The 19,969-nt window shown below is 46.1% G+C and overlaps 1 protein-coding gene across 15 annotated transcripts in view; it reads left to right on the top strand.

Annotated features, from left to right (window-relative positions):
• The window catches only part of TNS1 (tensin 1), a 423,340-nt gene that overhangs the window by 392,426 nt on the left and 10,945 nt on the right, over nt 1-19,969 (top strand). For 11 of the 15 annotated variants that reach the window (XM_040439493.1, XM_040439499.1, XM_040439502.1 and 8 more), the window contains 12 exons: nt 686-885; nt 1,077-1,152; nt 7,186-7,281; nt 9,311-9,343; nt 12,620-12,785; nt 13,442-14,340; nt 14,830-14,916; nt 15,027-15,158; nt 15,245-15,337; nt 15,566-15,643; nt 15,938-16,009; nt 19,301-19,469. In XM_040439493.1, coding sequence (XP_040295427.1) covers nt 686-885; nt 1,077-1,152; nt 7,186-7,281; nt 9,311-9,343; nt 12,620-12,785; nt 13,442-14,340; nt 14,830-14,916; nt 15,027-15,158; nt 15,245-15,337; nt 15,566-15,643; nt 15,938-16,009; nt 19,301-19,469 — 2,101 coding nt within the window. The remainder of the gene's footprint in view (nt 1-685; nt 886-1,076; nt 1,153-7,185; nt 7,282-9,310; nt 9,344-12,619; nt 12,786-13,441; nt 14,341-14,829; nt 14,917-15,026; nt 15,159-15,244; nt 15,338-15,565; nt 15,644-15,937; nt 16,010-19,300; nt 19,470-19,969) is intronic. The other 4 variants (XM_040439494.1, XM_040439508.1, XM_040439496.1 and 1 more) reach the window with 2 other exon arrangements.

Raw genomic sequence — 19,969 nt, forward strand, 5'->3', positions numbered from 1 at the left:
TTTTTGTTTTTTTTTCTGTTTGCTGTAACGATAACACTGATTTCATTGTGAGTCTCTGATATTATTGGAAAGGAATGCAGCCCCTCCCCGGGGTGGTCTCCTCAAAGAGTGCGGCGCTGGTGGGTGCAGTTACTGATTGTTTCATATGTTTCCTACGGAACTTTTCTTGGCGGACACGATGTCCATCAAGGATGGTCATAGATAGTTTGAGGGGTGCAAAAAAAACAAAAAACTGCCCAACGCGTTTCAGGCTCGGTGTGTGAGCACATTGCCAATCAAGCAGTAAGTTTAAAGGGCTTTGACCAGTACCTGCTTTATGGATGATGAGCCAATCACAGGTGGTCCCATTTCTAAGACCCCCGAGGCTGTCCCTAGAGAAAGTCAATGGTTGACCATAAACCAGTGTGCCGGTCCTCCAGAGCTCTTTGTAGAGCCTCTGCACTCTAATAAGGTGGACAATCCCTTTAAGGCTCTGTTCACACTACAGTAGTGGCTTGCTATTATAAAGGATGGGCCCCATGGACTTCTAATGGGGGCCATCAGGTTCAGTTGTGCTGCAGCGCCTCCTCCATCATGATCTGCGGAAGGATCGGGATTCCATGCTGGGATTCTGTTGCATGCCTAGAATGGTGAGAGCCGGAGCCCTGGATCTGGGACAGTTGTGACTCCGCTGTGTTTTTTACAGGTGTGCAGACCCGTGACAAGACCCCAGACGAGATTGTAAGTGTGACCCGCAGGAGGACGACCAGTGAGGGGCAATATGAAGAGAACGGCCCCGACCCCACCTCTGCCTACAGTCCCACTAAAGTGCGCTCCCCGGTGCGATGCGTCTCGCCAGAAGTCTTCAACACCATCGCAGCCAATCCAGGAGGGAGACCTAAGGAGGTAACAACAATGTAGGGAGAGTCTGGTATCAAGAATGGCTATTGGCACCATCTTTGCCAGGTTTCTGCATGGCTGGTACCGTATGAGGCAGAGGCCTGGGAAAGCTGAGTGACAACGACTTCTAGAAAAGCTGGGATATTCCTAGAAGATGTCAATTTGCAGCCATTGATTGGTTCATTTTCTTATTGCAGCCTCATCTGCACAGCTACAGGGAGGCCTTTGAAGAGATGGATATCCCACCCTCTGCCATCAGCCCGACGGGCACAGGTACCCAGCGTCCTCACCTGGTACAGAGTGGAATGCCACCCCCAATGAAATGGTTTTGCCCTGTTATTGTCATCATAAAGGAACACTCCGGCTAGAAAGGATTGATTGTGTTTAGTGCAGGGCCTGAGTGGGCGGAGCTTTAGTGTTCTCTGATCCGCCCCCCTGAGTCATCTCTGCCTAGAGTGCCCCTTTAATTTAAGACGCCTTCTTTCCAAATGTGAGTCTCCGGCTCCTCAGCGTCTTTTTTCCTTATCCAGTTTTTCTCATTACAGTTTCATTTCCTTCTGATCACTGATTCCAGAACGTCAGGGGCCAAGAATCTGTTCTCGATTGTAGTTCGATGGCTCAGCAGCTTGTATCATCATCAGTAGGAAGCATCCACATGACAGCCGAGCTGTAGCTAGGACTCTCCTTGTACCCCCCCCCCCCCCCCCCCCGAGCTGTATCTGGGACTCTCCTTGTACCCCCCCCCCCCCCTGTAAAATGTAAATGCAGGCACAAGTGGTAATGCAAAGCTACACTAAAATGTGTTACAATGTATCAGAGAGATAGGACTGCAAATAATACATACATAATGGTGCGACACAGACATAACTGTCATACTATACCGCACACATACATATACTGCGCGCATGCCTAGTGCAACTATACCACAGACATATATAGTAGAGCTATACTGCACATATATACATAGTACAGCTATACCGCACAAATACATAGTACAGCTATACCGCACACATATATAGTACAGCTATACCACAGACACATATTACACCTATACCACAAACATATATGTAGTACAGCTATACTGCGCGCATACCTAGTGCAACTATACCACAGACATATATAGTAAAGCTATACTGCACACATATACAGTTGCAAGAAAAAGTATGTGAACCCTTTGGAATGATATGGATTTCTGCATAAATTAGTCATAAAATGTGATCTGATCTTCATCTAAGTCACAACAATAGACAATCACAGTCGGCTTAAACTAATAACACACAAAGAATTAAATGTTACCATGTTTTTATTGAACACACCATGTAAACATTCACAGTGCGGGTGGAAAAAGTATGTGAACCCCTAGACTAATGACATCTCCAAGAGCTAATTGGAGTGAGGTGTCAGCCAACTGGAGTCCAATCAATGAGATGAGATTGGAGGTGTTGGTTACAGCTGCCCTGCCCTATAAAAAACACACACCAGTTCTGGGTTTGCTTTTCACAAGAAGCATTGCCTGATGTGAATGATGCCTCGCACAAAAGAGCTCTCAGAAGACCTACGATTAAGAATTGTTGACTTGCATAAAGCTGGAAAGGGTTATAAAAGTATCTCCAAAAGCCTTGCTGTTCATCAGTCCACGGTAAGACAAATTGTCTATAGATGGAGAAAGTTCAGCACTGCTGCTACTCTCCCTAGGAGTGGCCGTCCTGTAAAGATGACTGCAAGAGCACAGCGCAGACTGCTCAATGAGGTGAAGAAGAATCCTAGAGTGTCAGCTAAAGACTTACAACTGTCTCTGGCATATGCTAACATCCCTGTTAGCGAATCTACAATACGTAAAACACTAAACAAGAATGGATTTCATGGGAGGATACCACAGAGGAAGCCACTGCTGTCCAAAAAAAATCATTGCTGCGCATTTACAGTTTGCACAAGAGCACCTGGATGTTCCACAGCAGTACTGGCAAAATGTTCTGTGGACAGATGAAACCAAAGTTGAGTTGTTTGGAAGAAACGCACAACACTATGTGTGGAGAAAAAGAGGCACAGCACACCAAGATCAAAACCTCATCCCAACTGTGAAGTATGGTGGTGGGGGCATCATGGTTTGGGGCTGCTTTGCTGCGTCAAGGCCTGGACGGATTGCTATCATCGAAGGAAAAATTAATTCCCAAGTTTATCAAGACATTTTGCAGGAGAACTTAAGGCCATCTGTCCACCAGCTGAAGCTCAACAGAAGATGGGTGTTGCAACAGGACAACGACCCAAAGCATAGAAGTAAATCAACAACAGAATGGCTTAAACAGAAGGAAATACGCCTTCTGGAGTGGCCCAGTCAGAGTCCTGACCTCAACCCGATGGAGATGCGATTCACACCAGACATCCCAAGAATATTGCTGAACTGAAACAGTTCTGTAAAGAGGAATGGTGAAGAATTGTCTATTGTGACTTAGATGAAGATCAGATCACATTTTATGACCAATTTGTGCAGAAATCCATATCATTCCAAAAGGGTTCACATAGTTTTTCTTGCAACTGTATATAGTAGAGCTATACTACAGAAATACATAGTGCAACTATACCACACACAAATACATAGTATAGCTATACTGCACACATATGTATAGTACAGCTATACCACATACATACATAGTGTATACCGCACACATATATATAGTACAGATATACTGCACACATACCTAGTGCAACTATAATATATATAGTACAGCTATACCACACACATGTGTACATGTAGCATGTGCCGCTATAATACACACATATATGGTACAGCTATATGATACACACATTATGCATTCACACATACAAATTAAACACACATCACATGAACATACGCACACATTACACACATATATACACATCGCGCACACATACATAGACACATTGTCACATATTACACACATCACACTCACTGTCACATCAGCCATGGAGAAGCTTCCTGTCTGAACTGATTCTCTGCTGCCTCGATCAAGTTGCAACAGCCTGGAGCTCTGGCTGCTGTAACTTACTGCAGTACAGAGAGAACAGGGGGGGGGAGAAATGCCAGAGACCCACATTCTGTGCCCCCTTTACCTCTATACCTGACTGTGCCTGGGCCCCCTCTAGGACCCTGCATCACAGGATGCTTAGTGCACAGGCCTTGTGAGATTCCTGCTCCTGTAATCCACACCTCTATAAGGCCTCTTTCACACGGGCGCGATTTTTCCGCGCGAGTGCAAAACATTGTAATGCGTTTTGCACGCGCGTGAGAAAAATCGGCATGTTTGGTACCCAAAAAAAAATTAAAAATTTAACTCGCCTTAATCCACTTGATCGCGCAGCCCGGCTTCTCTTCTGTCTTCTTTCTTCAGGACCTGGGTAAAGGACCTGTGGTGACTTTACTACGCTCATCCCATGGTCCATCACATGATCTTTTTACCATGGTGATGGATCATGTGACGGACCATGTGATGAGCGCAGTGACGTCACCACAGGTCCTTTACCCAGGTCCTGAAGAAAGAAGACAGAAGAGAAGCCGGGCTGCGCGATCAAGTGGATTAAGGTGAGTTATATTATTATTATATTTTTTTTTTTAACCCCTCCAGCCCTATTGTACTATGCATTCTGTATTAAGAATGCTATTATTTTCCCTTATAATTATGTTATAAGGGAGAATAATAATGTTCGGGTCTCCATCCCGATCGTCTCCTAGCAACCGTGCGTGAAAATCGCACCGCATCCGTACTTGCTTGCGATTTTCACACAGCCCCATTCACTTTTATGGGGCCTGCGTTGTGTGAAAAACGCACAAAATAGAGCTTGTGAAAGGGGCCTAAGTGGGAATGAAAGCAGCCGCACCTCCGATGAGCTGGAATGGGTCCATGGGCTTTACAGAACAGCACTAATGGGTTAATGCAGCCATTTGTCAGGGTGCACCTCCTGGGTGGTAGCAGCACTGTAGGGCATGGGGAGCCCAGCAAACAACATACAGTCGTGGCCAAAAGTTTTGAGAATTACATAAATATTGGAAATTGGAAAAGTGATCAGATGAATTGCATAGTCCTTCTTTGCCATGAAAATTCACTTAATCCCCAAAAAAACTTTCCACTGCATTTCATTGCTGTCATTAAAGGACCTGCTGAGATTATTTCAGGAATCGTCTCGTTAACTCAGGTGAGAATGTTGACGAGCACAAGGCTGGAGATCATTATGTCAGGCTGATTGGGTTAAAATGGCAGACTTGACAAGTTAAAAGGAGGGTGATGCTTGAAATCATTGTTCTTCCATTGTTAACCATGGTGACCTGCAAAGAAACGCGTGCAGCCATCATTGCGTTGCATAAAAATGGCTTCACAGGCAAGGATATTGTGGCTACTAAGATTGCACCTCAATCAACAATTTATAGGATCATCAAGAACTTCAAGGAAAGAGGTTCAATTCTTGTTAAGAAGGCTTCAGGGCGTCCAAGAAAGTCCAGCAAGCGCCAGGATCGTCTCCTAAAGAGGATTCAGCTGCGGGATCGGAGTGCCACCAGTGCAGAGCTTGCTCAGGAATGGCAGCAGGCAGGTGTGAGTGCATCTGCACGCACAGTGAGGCGAAGACTTTTGGAAGATGGCCTGGTGTCAAGAAGGGCAGCAAAGAAGCCACTTCTCTCCAAAAAAAACATCAGGGACAGATTGATCTTCGGCAGAAAGTCTGGTGAATGGACTGCTGAGGACTGGGGCAAAGTCATATTCTCCGATGAAGCCTCTTTCCGATTGTTTGGGGCATCTGGAAAAAGGCTTGTCCGGAGAAGAAAAGGTGAGCGCTACCATCAGTCCTGTGTCATGCCAACAGTAAAGCATCCTGAGACCATTCATGTGTGGGGTTGCTTCTCATCCAAGGGAGTGGGCTCACTCACAATTTTGCCCCAAAACACAGCCATGAATAAAGAATGGCACCAAAACACCCTCCAACAGCAACTTCTTCCAACAATCCAACAACAGTTTGGTGAAGAACAATGCATTTTCCAGCACGATGGAGCACCGTGCCATAAGGCAAAAGTGATAACTAAGTGGCTCGGGGACCAAAACGTTGACATTTTGGGTCCATGGCCTGGAAACTCCCCAGATCTTAATCCCATTGAGAACTTGTGGTCAATCCTCAAGAGGCGGGTGGACAAACAAAAACCCACTAATTCTGACAAACTCCAAGAAGTGATGATGAAAGAATGGGTTGTATCAGTCAGGAATTGGCCCAGAAGTTGATTGAGAGCATGCCCAGTCAGATTGCAGAGGTCCTGAAAAAGAAGGGCCAACACTGCAAATACTGACTCTTTGCATAAATGTCATGTAATTGTCGATAAAAGCCTTTGAAACGTATGAAGTGCGTGTAATTATATTTCACTACATCACAGAAACAACTGGAACAAAGATCTAAAAGCAGTTTAGCAGCAAACTTTGTGAAAACTAATATTTGTGTCATTCTCAAAACTTTTGGCCACAACTGTACACGGTGGCCACATATCTATGCACGTCCCAACCAGCAGAGGGCCACACTGAGCAGCAGTAAAGTTTTTGGGGCGTTGAGGTTCCCTATCAATAATCTAAAGAAAGACTCTTCAGAGATGAGAGCCCAGTACGTGAAGAGAGCCCGTCTTCCACTGAGAGGGTGGGAAGGGGGCGAGCTCACTCCGTGTCTCCGAGTGGGGACTGGAAACATTCCTGAGGCTGAATAACAGTGTCATTGTGTCAGAAAACAGAGCAGAATGTTTGGAATTAGCTCGTTCTTCCATGTAACATCCATCTTCATAATCGCCCTCCGTTCTCTTCCCCACAATTGGCCTATTAAGGGCAACACGACAACGGCAAACCGTATATAACAAGTGTTCTGTGTCCCACAACCGCGCTCTTATACGCTGCACTCTAAATATCCTTCCGTGTATATAACCCATATACACCCATGCATACTGATGTAGCAGAGCTGAGATTGTCATTAGGCACACTGTTTGTGTGGGGGAAGGGGCATCAACACTGATCACATTATGGTTCCAGTGGAGGTTGTCACATAGCATAGATGTACATTTCATTCTGAGCCCTTCCATTTTCGGTTGTCAGACCATTAAAAAGGTGGCATTTATTAAATGGGCAGGGTGGGGCGAGCTACTGCTGAAGCCTCACAGCCAAACAGTCTAGAGGAGGCTGAGCCTCAGCATATTGTTCATATACTTCTACCAGAATGCATAGGAAAAGGCGAAGAGGGGAACAAAAGCTGTTTAGGGTTATTTTCTATATTTTAGACCTTTCTGATCTCATTATGTTTTCCCTCTAGTGGCTCGTTCTCCACCAGGTTTGGCCAAGACTCCTCTGTCAGCTCTGGGGTTAAAGCCTCACAACCCGGCGGACATCATGCTGCACCAGTCAGGAGGTGAGTAGTGAACGTGAACCACATACAGAGAAGACGGGGCATGTTTACTGATCTGTAATCATCTATCCTGTAATATCCTGTATTATACTCCAGAGCTGCACTCACTATTCTGCTGGTGCAGTCACTGTGTACATACATTACATTACTTATCCTGTACTGATCCTGAGTTACATCCTGTATTATACTCCAGAGCTGCGCTCACTATTCTGCTGGTGCAGTCACTGTGTACATACATTACTTATCCTGTACTGATCCTCAGTTACATCCTGTATTATACACCAGAGCTGCACTCACTATTCTGCTGGTGCAGTCACTGTGTACATACATTACTTATCCTGTACTGATCCTGAGTTACATCCTGTATTATACTCCAGAGCTGCGCTCACTATTCTGCTGGTGCAGTCACTGTGTACATACATTACTTATCCTGTACTGATCCTGAGTTACATCCTGTATTATACTCCAGAGCTGCACTCACTATTCTGCTGCTGCAGTCACTGTGTACATACATTACTTATCCTGTACTGATCCTGAGTTACATCCTGTATTATACTCCAGAGCTGCACTCACTATTCTGCTGGTGCAGTCACTGTGTACATACATTACATTACTTATCCTGTACTGATCCTGAGTTACATCCTGTATTATACTCCAGAGCTGCGCTCACTATTCTGCTGGTGGAGTCACTGTGTACATACATTACTTATCCTGTGCTGATCCTGAGTTACATCCTGTATTATACTCCAGAGCTGCGCTCACTATTCTGCTGGTGGAGTCACTGTGTACATACATTACTTATCCTGTACTGATCCTGAGTTACATCCTGTATTATACTCCAGAGCTGCGCTCACTATTCTGCTGGTGGAGTCACTGTGTACATACATTACATTACTTATCCTGTACTAATCCTGAGTTACATCCTGTATTATACTCCAGAGCTGCACTCACTATTCTGCTGGTGCAGTCACTGTGTACATACATTACTTATCCTGTACTGATCCTGAGTTACATCCTGTATTATACTCCAGAGCTGCACTCACTATTCTGCTGGTGCAGTCACTTTGTACATACATTACATTACTTATCCTGTACTGATCCTGAGTTATATCCTGTAATATACTCTGAGCTTAAAACACAATTCACCTGTCTTCAGAGCTGAAATCTCCCAGCAATCCCTGATTGTTCAGTGCCTGCTTTTCTGGGCAGTATTATCTGAACACCACTATGCAATCATCTGACTTAGGAAAAGGGAACTGCCCCTGTCTTAGGGAATGAGAATAAGCCCCAGTGATAAATTCCCTGTAGACCCCCAGCTGCAGTTAATCTGGACGTCTGTGACCTGGAGCAGCAGTCCTATGTAAATCCATTGTCACACATGATGGACACTGATCCGTGTTCTGGAATCCCAGAGGACGACCTGTACAGACCCTGGAGAAGGTCACCGGAGCTGTGCGGTGTCACTCATGGGGCACACTGCGGCCCCACAATCCCCTCCACTTCCCACAGCACAGTATCTTCCGCTCACTCGTTTCAGTCCAGCCTCTGGACCAATGCATTTTATAGCTGGGTTTTTTCCCAGCTCTGGATTTTGGGCCTCCTTAAGGCAGCCGAACCCAGGACTCTGCACCCCATACAGCAACCTGAGGCACCCCAGCTGTAGTAAAACTACAACTTCCAATATGCTACTTGCTGAGAGTTGTAGTTTTGTAGAGACACTACCCTGGTGATATAGCAATGTGGGTTCTAAGATCTTCTGTGGAGGAGCTGCTATTGTCACCTCAGATAATGGGTCCCTGACTGTATATTTCCACCTGTCTATATCACGAAGAGTTAACATTTTTGCAGAATGCTTAATCATCCAAACCTTCCTGATATTTGGGGTAAATGTGACTCTTGCATAAGATTCTAGTCCCCGGCCGCCGGGTGACCTTGGGTGACACTATTGATGGGCGGTTAGTGGGCAGTTTTCTTATCTTTGCCTTTTCTCCTTCTCTTCTACCTTCTGTTCGTATAACTCTCATCCTCTCAGAGATGGAAACATTCATTAATGGGTACGAGGAAGGTAAGTGACCGGGTCGGCTCGAGTCATTCCTGATTAACCCCCGAGAGGCTGCCTGCATTGATGATGGGGCTGGTTACATTGCTTGGTGTTTGTTTATTTTTGGTTGTTACATTGTGTCCTTCCTTAATGTTTGTGCATGTGACTGACCAAACATCTCCGCTCCATGATGAGGGTCATGGTGGAACGTAGTCATCGTAAGACCATTCTGGGTGATAACCTAAAATAATTCCTCTAAAGCTTAAAGGGGTTGTCCCGGGATTTAAACTTATCCCCCATCCCCAGGTTGGGGGTCCTGTATGAGCAGCGGTGTAATGATATGTTTGGACACTGGACCCCCGTTCTCATGATCAATGGGGGTCCCAGGTCTTAGTCCCCCACCATTCAGTCACATCTCCTATCCTGTGGATATGGGATGAGTTTCAATCTTAGGACAACCCTATTTTTCCTTGTAACTTCTGCAACTAATATAATTCGTGTTTCAATTCAAGAAATCTGCTAGCTTTTTGTGAATGGAATCATTCTTGTTCACAGGCAGAGACTGTCTTGACATACTCCTGCTCACACAGTGGAGGGGTTGTTACAATGTATCAGTCTAGAAACTCCCCTGGGAGCTAAATAAATATTTTTTTCCTGTCCTTTTCTACAGGGCAATCTCAGGCTCTGTTCACATTGGATCTGTTCCGCGAGGTTTCTGTTCGTTTCCAACTGCCAATATAGCATATATTTTCTCGTAAAAACCCATTTCAAGTGGGATCTGATGAGATGATTTAGGATTTGTTACAGAAAGGATCTAACATGTTTCATACAGACTGGGTTTTCTAATAAATGGGTCCACAGAATACCGCCACATAGTGCCAAAATGATATACAGTATATATGTGTGTAATATACCATACTCCTGAGTGGTTGAGCTTGACTGTGGCCCCTAGAAATGGGAACCTTAAAGAAAGACTCCCCTAAAACCATCTCTGCTGATGTCACATTGGAAATCGGTGTGAACGGAACCTTACCGAAACTGATACATTGTAGCAAACCTTCAGCTGTGTTTCATCGAATCGAAGCCAATGTTTCAATAAATTTATAAAAATCCCATCGACTTGTTATATTTCCGTCTGCATTTCCCCTCATCCCGGTGTGACTCTCGGGGGCTGGTGGTCCGCAGCTCTCATCATTAACACATTCTTCCTGAATAGATTGCAATTATTTGAATAGGAAACCATTGAGAAAGTCGTGGTGCCCCCGTATGACCCCTCTGCGGATTCTAAGAGTCTGAACCCTACAAGGAGCGAGACTTGAACCTGAACCCTTTTCATATTTAAATCCAAATTGGATGATTGACCTCGGTGCCACCCGGACTGAGACAGACGGGGGGACGAGCCACCCCTCACCTCGCCCTTTATGTAACCGCTAGCAGCACTCTTGTAATTGCAGAATCCTTTCTGAATGCAGAATCAGCTGATGAGGGGGGATCAGGGGGTCTTCCACTCCCACGACCCCACACCTTCTCCATATTCTGCATCACAAATCCAGATTAGGAAATTCTTATCCAGGGTCAAGACCCCCAAACACTGGAAAAGCTGGGTGGTGAGTAATGTGCACCCACATTACAGCTCTCAGAGGGTCTGCCACCCAGCTTTCCCAGGCTCCTAAGAGCAAATCTCCCGACATACATTCCCCACTCCCCGCATAACTATATACTGAAGCGGATTTCGCATTGCTGAAATAATGCTGCCCCAAGGAGATGATGACAGATTCAGCTCTGCTACATCTAATCCACTTCTGTTCTCTTCTGTAATGTATATTCACAAGTGTCTCGTTTTCCTGCTTCGGGAGAGCTGGGTGATATCAAACCAGCTTTTCTGGACGTCAAATCTGCAGATCTACATCCCACTATGCAGGAAAGCTGGGTGACAACCACAGTGAGGGGCAACCATTTTGGTTGTCACCCAGCTTTCCCAGAAGCAGATATAAGTAATAGAACAGGGGATGAGTTGCATGTAGTAGTGACAGGGCCTTCAGTCTGCCATGTGGGGGCGCCGCTGCTGGCTGCGATAAAAGTAGGCCACAGTGAAAGCCGCCCGGCAGAGCGTGAATTGGATAAAAGGGGAATTAACTATTCATGGGGCGATCTCTGGGCTTCTCCCCCCGTTCTTTGTCCGTGTGAGAAAATACTCGGCGAGAGACGTGGAAATCAATTAACCTATTGTTAATTCCTTGGGAAATGTCATTGGAGCCGCCGACAGTCCGGGCGCTGCCATCGCGGGCTCCGTATAGCGCCAATTATTAATTGTATTGTTTGTGCTGCAGCGAGGCGCAGGGCATCCCAAAAATCAGGTCCTCCTTGGGAATGACACTTTATATTGGGGAATTGCCTGATCAGCGATTTTCCCGGGGGCTGTAGTCCCCAATTGTAGGCGTCATCTCCTAAACATTTACACTCCAAATCGCAGGATACTTTAAGGCCGAGTTTTCCAAGGCGTGAGGTGAACGCATTGAATCCGGACCCATTCGCTTCAATGGGGCTGTGCACACGAGCGGTGATTTTCACGCATCACTTGTGCGTTGCGTGAAAATCGCAGAATGTTCTAAATTCTGCGTTTTTCACGCAACGCAGACCCCATAGAAACGAATGGGGCTGCTTTAAAAATAGCAAGCATCCGCAAGCAAGTGCGGATGCGGTGCGATTTTCACGCATTGGTTGCTAGGAGATGACAGGGATGAGCAACCCGGACCCCATTAAAGTAAATTCACTGTATTATTTTCCCCTAATAACATGGTTATAAGGGAAAATAATAGCATTCGTAATACAGAATGCTTACTAAAATGTCAATTGAGGGGTTAAAAAATTTAAAAAATTAACTCGCCTCATCCACTTGTTCACGGTTATTGCCAAGGGCCCCCCTATGCCTGAAGTGGGTTCTGGTATCAGGTCCTCTGTGAGCTTGGCACACAGCTTTTAGATACTAATTCCCATACTGATACATTGTAACAAAAGGCAGCTGAGTGAACTGAGCTAATAGTTTAGAAAGAGTTTTCTGCTTCCGAATGCAAAGAGCGTTTCTATTCACCGATAGCAAGCAGAGACGGTGATATATTGAAACAGAGTAAAACATAAGGGTCCTTCATTCTTCATTCTCATTTCTGCTGGACGAGCAGCGACGGCGCCGCTGATTTCTGACATTTCTCTTGCACGCTGGGTTTTAGCTCTTTGCTGTTCTTGTCCTTCAATGGGGTCATTTTCAGGACTGATGTGACGTTCCGTCTTTTGTCTCTGTAGAGCCACGGAGCTACGTGGAATCTGTGGCGCGGACGGCTGCACCCCTATCACCCAGCGTACCCCAAACCTATCAGACAGACAACCTGACAAGGAACGGAGGATACCCCATTCCCTTCACAACCCTGAGCCCGATTTCTACCAGCAGCCCCATACACAGCACTGACGGGTAAGGAGCGATTTCCTGGATGTTTCCGTAATTCCCATAGCAGTGAATGGAGAGAGCGTGCGCATGCGCAGTCAGTTCAGCACCCATTCTACACCTCCGCGGTGGTCGAGCATCCATCGTTCTCCACAGAGATGGAACCTGCATCTATTAGACATTCATGACCTGTCCTAAAATGTACTCAGACCCCAGATCAGGCGCCTCCATATACTCAACGCTCCTCTTCAGCTGCAGAGTGTCCTCATTTTGTGCACCGCCGAACGTCATCAGGACACGGCGTGACTGGCAGTGACGTAAACAGGGGGCGGTGAGCTGCGCTGGCCTAGTTAACCCACTAATTCATGTTGGATTTAACATGGATATTGCAAATTTTGCCCCAAATCCGCATAATCTCTAAAGACGAAATGCGTGCTATGTGAATGCGCTTTCTGCAGCCCCATTCAGGAGACATGGAAAATTTGCCTGTGGATTCGTGTCCGCGTGGTGAAAAAAAAAAGGGTAGCGTGTCGCTAATTGTGACCAGAAATAGGGCTGGTGATCCTTTGGTTCTAAGGTGCCAATGTGAAATAAAAAGTACAGCATTTATGTGAATTCTCAGCACCTTCCACCAGGGGGCGGCAGTGCACCACTGACTTTCTTCTTCTTCTTCTTCTCCTCAGGGTGTCTGTACGAGGGTGCCCGTCAGCAGAAGGCAGTGTCCGTATTCCCAGTCCTGCCCATCCATCTACAGATTCCAGTTTCAGGTCCACCAGTTTGTCACAGCCTTCGCCACAAAGCAGTTACCACAACGCATCACCCACTCCCCCGACCATGACACCCCTCGCTGGAACCCCCCTCAGCTTATATGAAGGCTACTCCTATAGCCCAAATAATGTCATCACGCAGACAGATGGGCTCTCTGGGATGCCAATGGCCGGGCATGTGGTTCATGGCAGCCCCCAACCTCTGCACAGAACAGTGGGCACAAACACAGTGGGCACAAACACCCCCCCGAGCCCAGGCTTTGCACGGAGGGTGGTCACTCCAACTATGTCCAATGCGTCTGGCAGTCCAAGCATGGGCAGACACCCGTTTCCGGCGCACAGTGGCGGTGCAGCAATCCCGGGCAGTCCTAGTTTGACTCGCCACCAGGCTGTGATGACAGGGAGTTCGCCGGTGACACCTGGGAGCCCCAGCATGGAGCGACATGTCATATATGGGTTCTCTGCCCCCGAGGAACGACGGCCAACATTATCGCGGCAGAGCAGCGCGTCGGGATACCAGGCTCCAGCCACTCCGAGCTTCCCAGTGTCTCCTGCCTACTACCAAGGCATTGGCAGCCCATCTTCCTCTTCACCAGACTCTACCCTGTACCGGCAGGGAAGCCCCGTGCAGCAGCCATTGCTGCCCGAGAAACGGAGGATGTCATCAGGGGATAGGTCCAACAGCTTGCCGAATTACTCCACACTGAATGGGAAGGCTTCTTCACCCATGTCGAGTGGGATGTCCAGCCCCAGCGGTGGAAGCACCATGGCATTTACACACACGTTACCAGATTTCTCCAAGTTCTCAATGCCAGGTAATCATCTAATATCCTGGAATACAGGGTGGGATGCTCTACACCAATTTTGCCAGGGCTCAGCAATGCTTCCATTTCTTAGAGGAGCTCTTTGGTGGACAGGGCATCTATGTTCTCAGGTCTCCACTAGAGGGTGCTGTGTAGAGAGTATTCCTTGTGTCCTACTGATTTCAACAAGGCTAATCGCCCTCTAGTGGCTGCAACGAGAAACTGAAAAATTGATAAGTCTGTGAGTAAAGAACAGAGAGCGATGCTCTAAAGAAATGAAGTTTGGAGCTTTATGAATAGGTGCTCCAGAGATGTTCCGAACCCTTTATACTGCTTCAGTGTTAAGTTCACTTTAATTGTTAAAATGACATTCAATATTTCAAGAAATTATAAATTATAGAAGATAAATTTGTGCCCCAAAGAGCTTACACTTAGATATAAGGTCTGTCTTAGAGATGTTCCTCGTGAGCTTTAAGTCATTTCTTCAATGTTGTTTTCCAGATGGAAGCCCAGAAACGCGAGCAAATGTCAAATTTGTGCAAGACACATCCAAGTATTGGTACAAGCCTGAGATCTCTCGAGATCAAGGTGAGTGTAATCCGGGGATCACATCTTGTAATCGGCCTGGTAAATACCGAGGGGCTCAGACACGGCGCCCGTCTCCAATTCATGGGTTCAATTCTTCATTTCTCATCCAGCAATCACTTTACTGAAAGACCGAGAACCTGGCGCCTTCATCATTCGGGACAGCCACTCGTTCAGAGGGGCCTATGGACTCGCCATGAAAGTTGCCACCCCTCCTCCCACCCCTGCCCAGCCAAGCAAGAAAGGTGACTACTCCTGCTGCGGTAATATAGCCTCTGTTATAAGACATCACCATCACGTGTTGTACTCAGTGACTATTGTATTCCCCCAGGAGATGCCACTAATGAGCTGGTGAGACATTTCCTGATAGAGACCAGCCCCCGAGGAGTAAAATTAAAGGGATGTCCCAATGAGCCATATTTTGGTAAGAAACTTTAAGAAACAAGATAATTAAAGTGACTAGCTATGGCAGGAGCGTGGTTATGCAATGGAAAAATGAAAAAAATAAAATAAATGAAGGGACTTCAGTCTTTTCATTCTTTGTTGGAACCCAGAGATCCTATAAATGTGCTTTAATATTCCAATTGGAATACCCCTAATCTTTGTAATTCTTATGTTCGCCCCCGGCTAACCTTGTCCTCTGTCCCTCTAGGCTGCCTGTCTGCACTGGTGTATCAGCACTCTATCACGCCCCTGGCACTGCCCTGCAAGCTGGTCATACCCAGCCGAGGTAACGTTCACAAGCAGAACCAGAGCTGTGGCTATATCTGCCGTTACAATGTAACATGTGACCACTGTCATACCACATGTGGCCCTACCCTATAGCCTGGCGTGTTACATTGTAGTGAATTGGATCTGCAAACATCCCTTAGAAATTCTGCGGCACAGAACCGTCCATGTGGGTTTCTGATACAGCTGCCCGGTGTCTGGTGGGTTCAGGCCGGACCCCTGTGACCCCCATGAGCTCTAATGGTATTTGGGAAGCAGTCGCATTCACCCACTCCTTATTGTGTCCTCCTATTAGATCCATCAGATGAGACCAGGGAAACTGCCACCCCCACCAACACCACCAGTGACCTACTGAAACAAGGAGCAGGTAAGTGACCTAAATCCGGGGGGGACGGGGTGTCAGCATTCCTAAAGGTTTCTGAACCTGTCAAACTCAATGATTGGATAGTGAAAAGATTAGCAACATTTTCATAGGCTTTTTGTATCATTCTCTTTGCAGATTTTAAGATCTCTGCTTGGTGTGACTGAATAGAAGCATTATTTTTTCCCCCCAAAAAGGCTAAAATGTATTCTAAACCTATCTTATTTACACTGCTGAGTAGTTTGTTACAGTGTATCAGATCTCTCTTTTCTAATAATTACTGGAGCAATGTCAGCAGGCAGTGGCGTAGCTAGAAACGACTGGGCCCCACAGCATATTTCTGAATGGGGCCCCCCTCCCCCAGTAATTTTTTCGCAGCCCCTTCCTTTCATGCCGCCCCCATTCCTGTGGCTAGTAAAGATCGCTCTCTCAGACCAGGCCCGGCAGCTGTTCCATCCGTTTTATACACTGTCTATACTGTCACTGTATATAATTTCATTGTGTAATACTGTTGAGGGGGCCCTGACAAAGTCTTTTAGTCCTCCTCCTCCTGGATGGGCCCCTTCTGGGTCAGGGCCCCAAAGCAGCCGCTTACCCTATAGTTACGCTCCTGTCAGCAGGCCAGGATCAAGATGGGTTTTTAGCCTCTAGTTGTGAAGCAGCATATTTTCAGCCAGAGACAGCAAGCAGAGATCTTGAAAATGGTGAGCAATTGAAATGCAATCGGGAGAATGTATTATTCCCCACATTTTCGCACACTCCATGTTTACAACATTTAAAAAGCTACTTGACATTTTGTCTCAAGAGTGTTTCTATGCCGCCCTCGCCACTTTCCCAAAAAGGGGGAGTGGCTAGAGCAGGGAGTGGTCATGACCATAATTTAGGCGCATCTTCCAGCAGCAGAGGGAAGATGATAGACTGGTCCATGTAATAACAATTCTGGAACATCTATTCTTAAATCTGTATGTTGTGCCATTCTTTTATTATTCCTGCTAGAAGTTATTAATGAATTGCTAGCAGTCTGCAGTAAGGGTACAGAGGGGCGGTAACATGTTGGGGGCGTGTCCCTGCACAGTCTGACTCTGTCCAGTCAGTGCTGCCATGTTCAGACTGTGCAGGGACACGCCCCCAACTTGTTACCGCCCCTCTGTACCCTTACTGCAGACTTCTAGCAATTCATTCATAACTTCTAGTAGAGATAATAGAGGAATAACACAACATAGAGCCATAAGAATAGAGGCTCCAGAATTGCTATTACATTGGGAATGCATGTAGCTATTAAAGCAGACATGTCAGGAGCGGGGGAGAGGTCCTCTTTAAAGGGCATCTGTCAGCAGCTTTGTCCCTATGACACTGGCTGACCTGTTAGGCTACTTTCACACTGGCGTTTCTGGGTCCGCCTGTGAGATCCGTTTCAAGGCTCTCACAAGCGCCCCCAAACGGATCAGTTTAGCCCCAATGCATTCTGAATGGATAAGGATCCGTTCAGAATGCATCAGTTTGGCTCCGTTCCGCCTCCATTCCGCTCTGGAGGTGTACACCAAAACACTGCTTGCAGCGTTTTGGTGTCCGCCTGGCGGTGCGGAGCCAAACTGATCCGTCCTGACTTACAATGTAAGTCAATGGGGACGGATCCATTTACATAGACACAATATTGGTGCAATTGTAAACGGATCCGTCCCCCATTGACTTTCAATGTAAAGTCAGGAGTCCCTATTAATATACCATGGGATCGGAGTTTTCGCCAATCTGATGGTATATTTTAACTTGAAGCGGCCCCATCACCATGGGAACGCCTCTATGTTAGAATATACCATCGGATTTGAGTTAGAGCGTGAAAACTCAGATCCGACAGTATATTCTAACACAGAGGCAGCACCCGATCTCTTACAGGGGGCTGTGATCCGCACAATTAACCCCTCAGGTGCCGCAGAGATCAGGACCCCCCTCCCTCCTCAGTATTAAAATCATTAGTGGCCAGTGCGTTCCCCCCCGCTATTAAAATCATTGGTGGCTAGTGTGGCCCCCCCACCCCCTCCCACCCCCTATTAAAATTATTGGTGTCCAGTGCGGCCTCCCCTCTCCCTCCCCATCATTGGTGGCAGCGGAGCGGCAGATCCGATCAGAGTCCCAGTTTAATTGCTGGGGCTCCGATCGGTTACCATGGCAGCCAGGACTCTACTGCAGGGGGGTAGGGGGGGGCCGCACTGGCCACCAATGATTTTAATACTGGGGAGGGAGGGGGTGGCCGCACTGGCCACCAATGATTTTAATACTGGGGAGGGAGGGGGGTCTGTTAGAATATACTGTCGGATCTGAGTTTTCACGATCGTGAAAACTCAGATCTGAAAAAGCTATTTTCCGTTATAACCATGTTATAACGGAAAATAATAAAGCGAAGTTCGGATCCCCATTGACTTAGACTTTTTTGTACTAAAGTTATGCAGACGGATCCGTACTCAACGGATACCATCGTTTGCATTTATAGCGCAGGTGTGAAAGTAGCCTTACATGTGCACTTGGCAGCTGAAGGTATCTGTGTTGGTCCCATGCCCATATGAGTGCACATGTAACAGGTCAGCCAGTGTCATAGGTGCAAAACTGCTGACAGATGCCCTTTTATAAAATGTTGACCTTGCTGACATGAACTCTTCACAAGAGTTTTGGTAAACATCGACCCAAACCAGATGGACCCCATTGTTGGCAACTAGAGATGAGCGAATTAAGCTTCGGATGTTACATCCAAAGTCGCTTTGGTAAAAACTTTGGATGCAACTTCCATCTTCGTATAGTATTAGAATGTATGGGCTTCGGGGATCCGAAGTAAGTTAAACGCGAAGACGCACGTGACTTCATTGAATAACTTTGGTAAGTGATTTTTAAAGTGGAAAACCACTTTAAAACTTAAAACCGACTGATACCTCGGAACCGACGCCGAGTTTTGTTTCAAGTTTTAAAAAGGTTTCCACTTTAAAAATCAATTACCGAAGTTATTCAACGAAGTAACGTGCGTCTTCGCGTTTAACTAACTTCGGCTCACTGGAGCCCATGCATTCGGATCTCCGTACAGTATTAATCCAATGTTTTGAACGAAGCATCTTTGGATGTAACATCTTAAGCTTGCTTTGCTCATCACTAGCGGCAATACTGTTTTGCCAATCTGCGGACGTGCTGGAAGAGCATACTCTTAACGGGTTCCAGCACTTCTGGTCCCAAAATCTTCTTTTAATTTAACATGAGACTAAAGGGTGGAGCAGTAATAATGATCCTGTTACTAACACTAATCTCTCCCTGCAGCCTGCAACGTGCTGTTTGTCAATTCAATTGACATGGAATCACTCACAGGACCTCAGGCCATTGCCAAGACCATTGCAGAGACACTGTCCGCTGACCCCCAACCCACCGCAACTATTGTTCACTTTAAAGTCTCTGCTCAAGGCATCACCTTGACCGACAATCAGAGAAAGTAAGAAAGACGTATTGATTTACTGAATGTCTGCAGGGAAAATGCTGAGGATATTTCAAAATAGCGTTAGGAAGATGAGCACTGTCACAATGTAGTAAAGAGACTGAAAATAAAGAAAAAGTTTCGAAAACTGTTACAATACTGCCCCCTATGTACAAGAATATAACTACAATGATACTTTCCCCCTATTTACACGAATATAACTACTATAATACTGCATCCTATGTACAAGAATATAACTACTATAATACTGCATTCTATGTACAAGAATATAACTACTATAATACTGCTCCTATATACAAAAATATATCTACTATAATACTACTCCTATGTACAAGAATATAACTGCTATAATACTGCTCCTATGTACAAGAATATAACTACTATAATACTGCTCCTATGTACAAGAATATAACTACTATAATACTGCCTCCAATGTACAAGAATATAACTACTATAATACTGCTCATATGTACAAGAATATAACTAAATGATTTTCC

Source organism: Bufo bufo, chromosome 7 (genome assembly GCF_905171765.1).
Source record: "Bufo bufo chromosome 7, aBufBuf1.1, whole genome shotgun sequence".
Classification (NCBI taxonomy): Eukaryota; Metazoa; Chordata; class Amphibia; order Anura; family Bufonidae; genus Bufo; species Bufo bufo.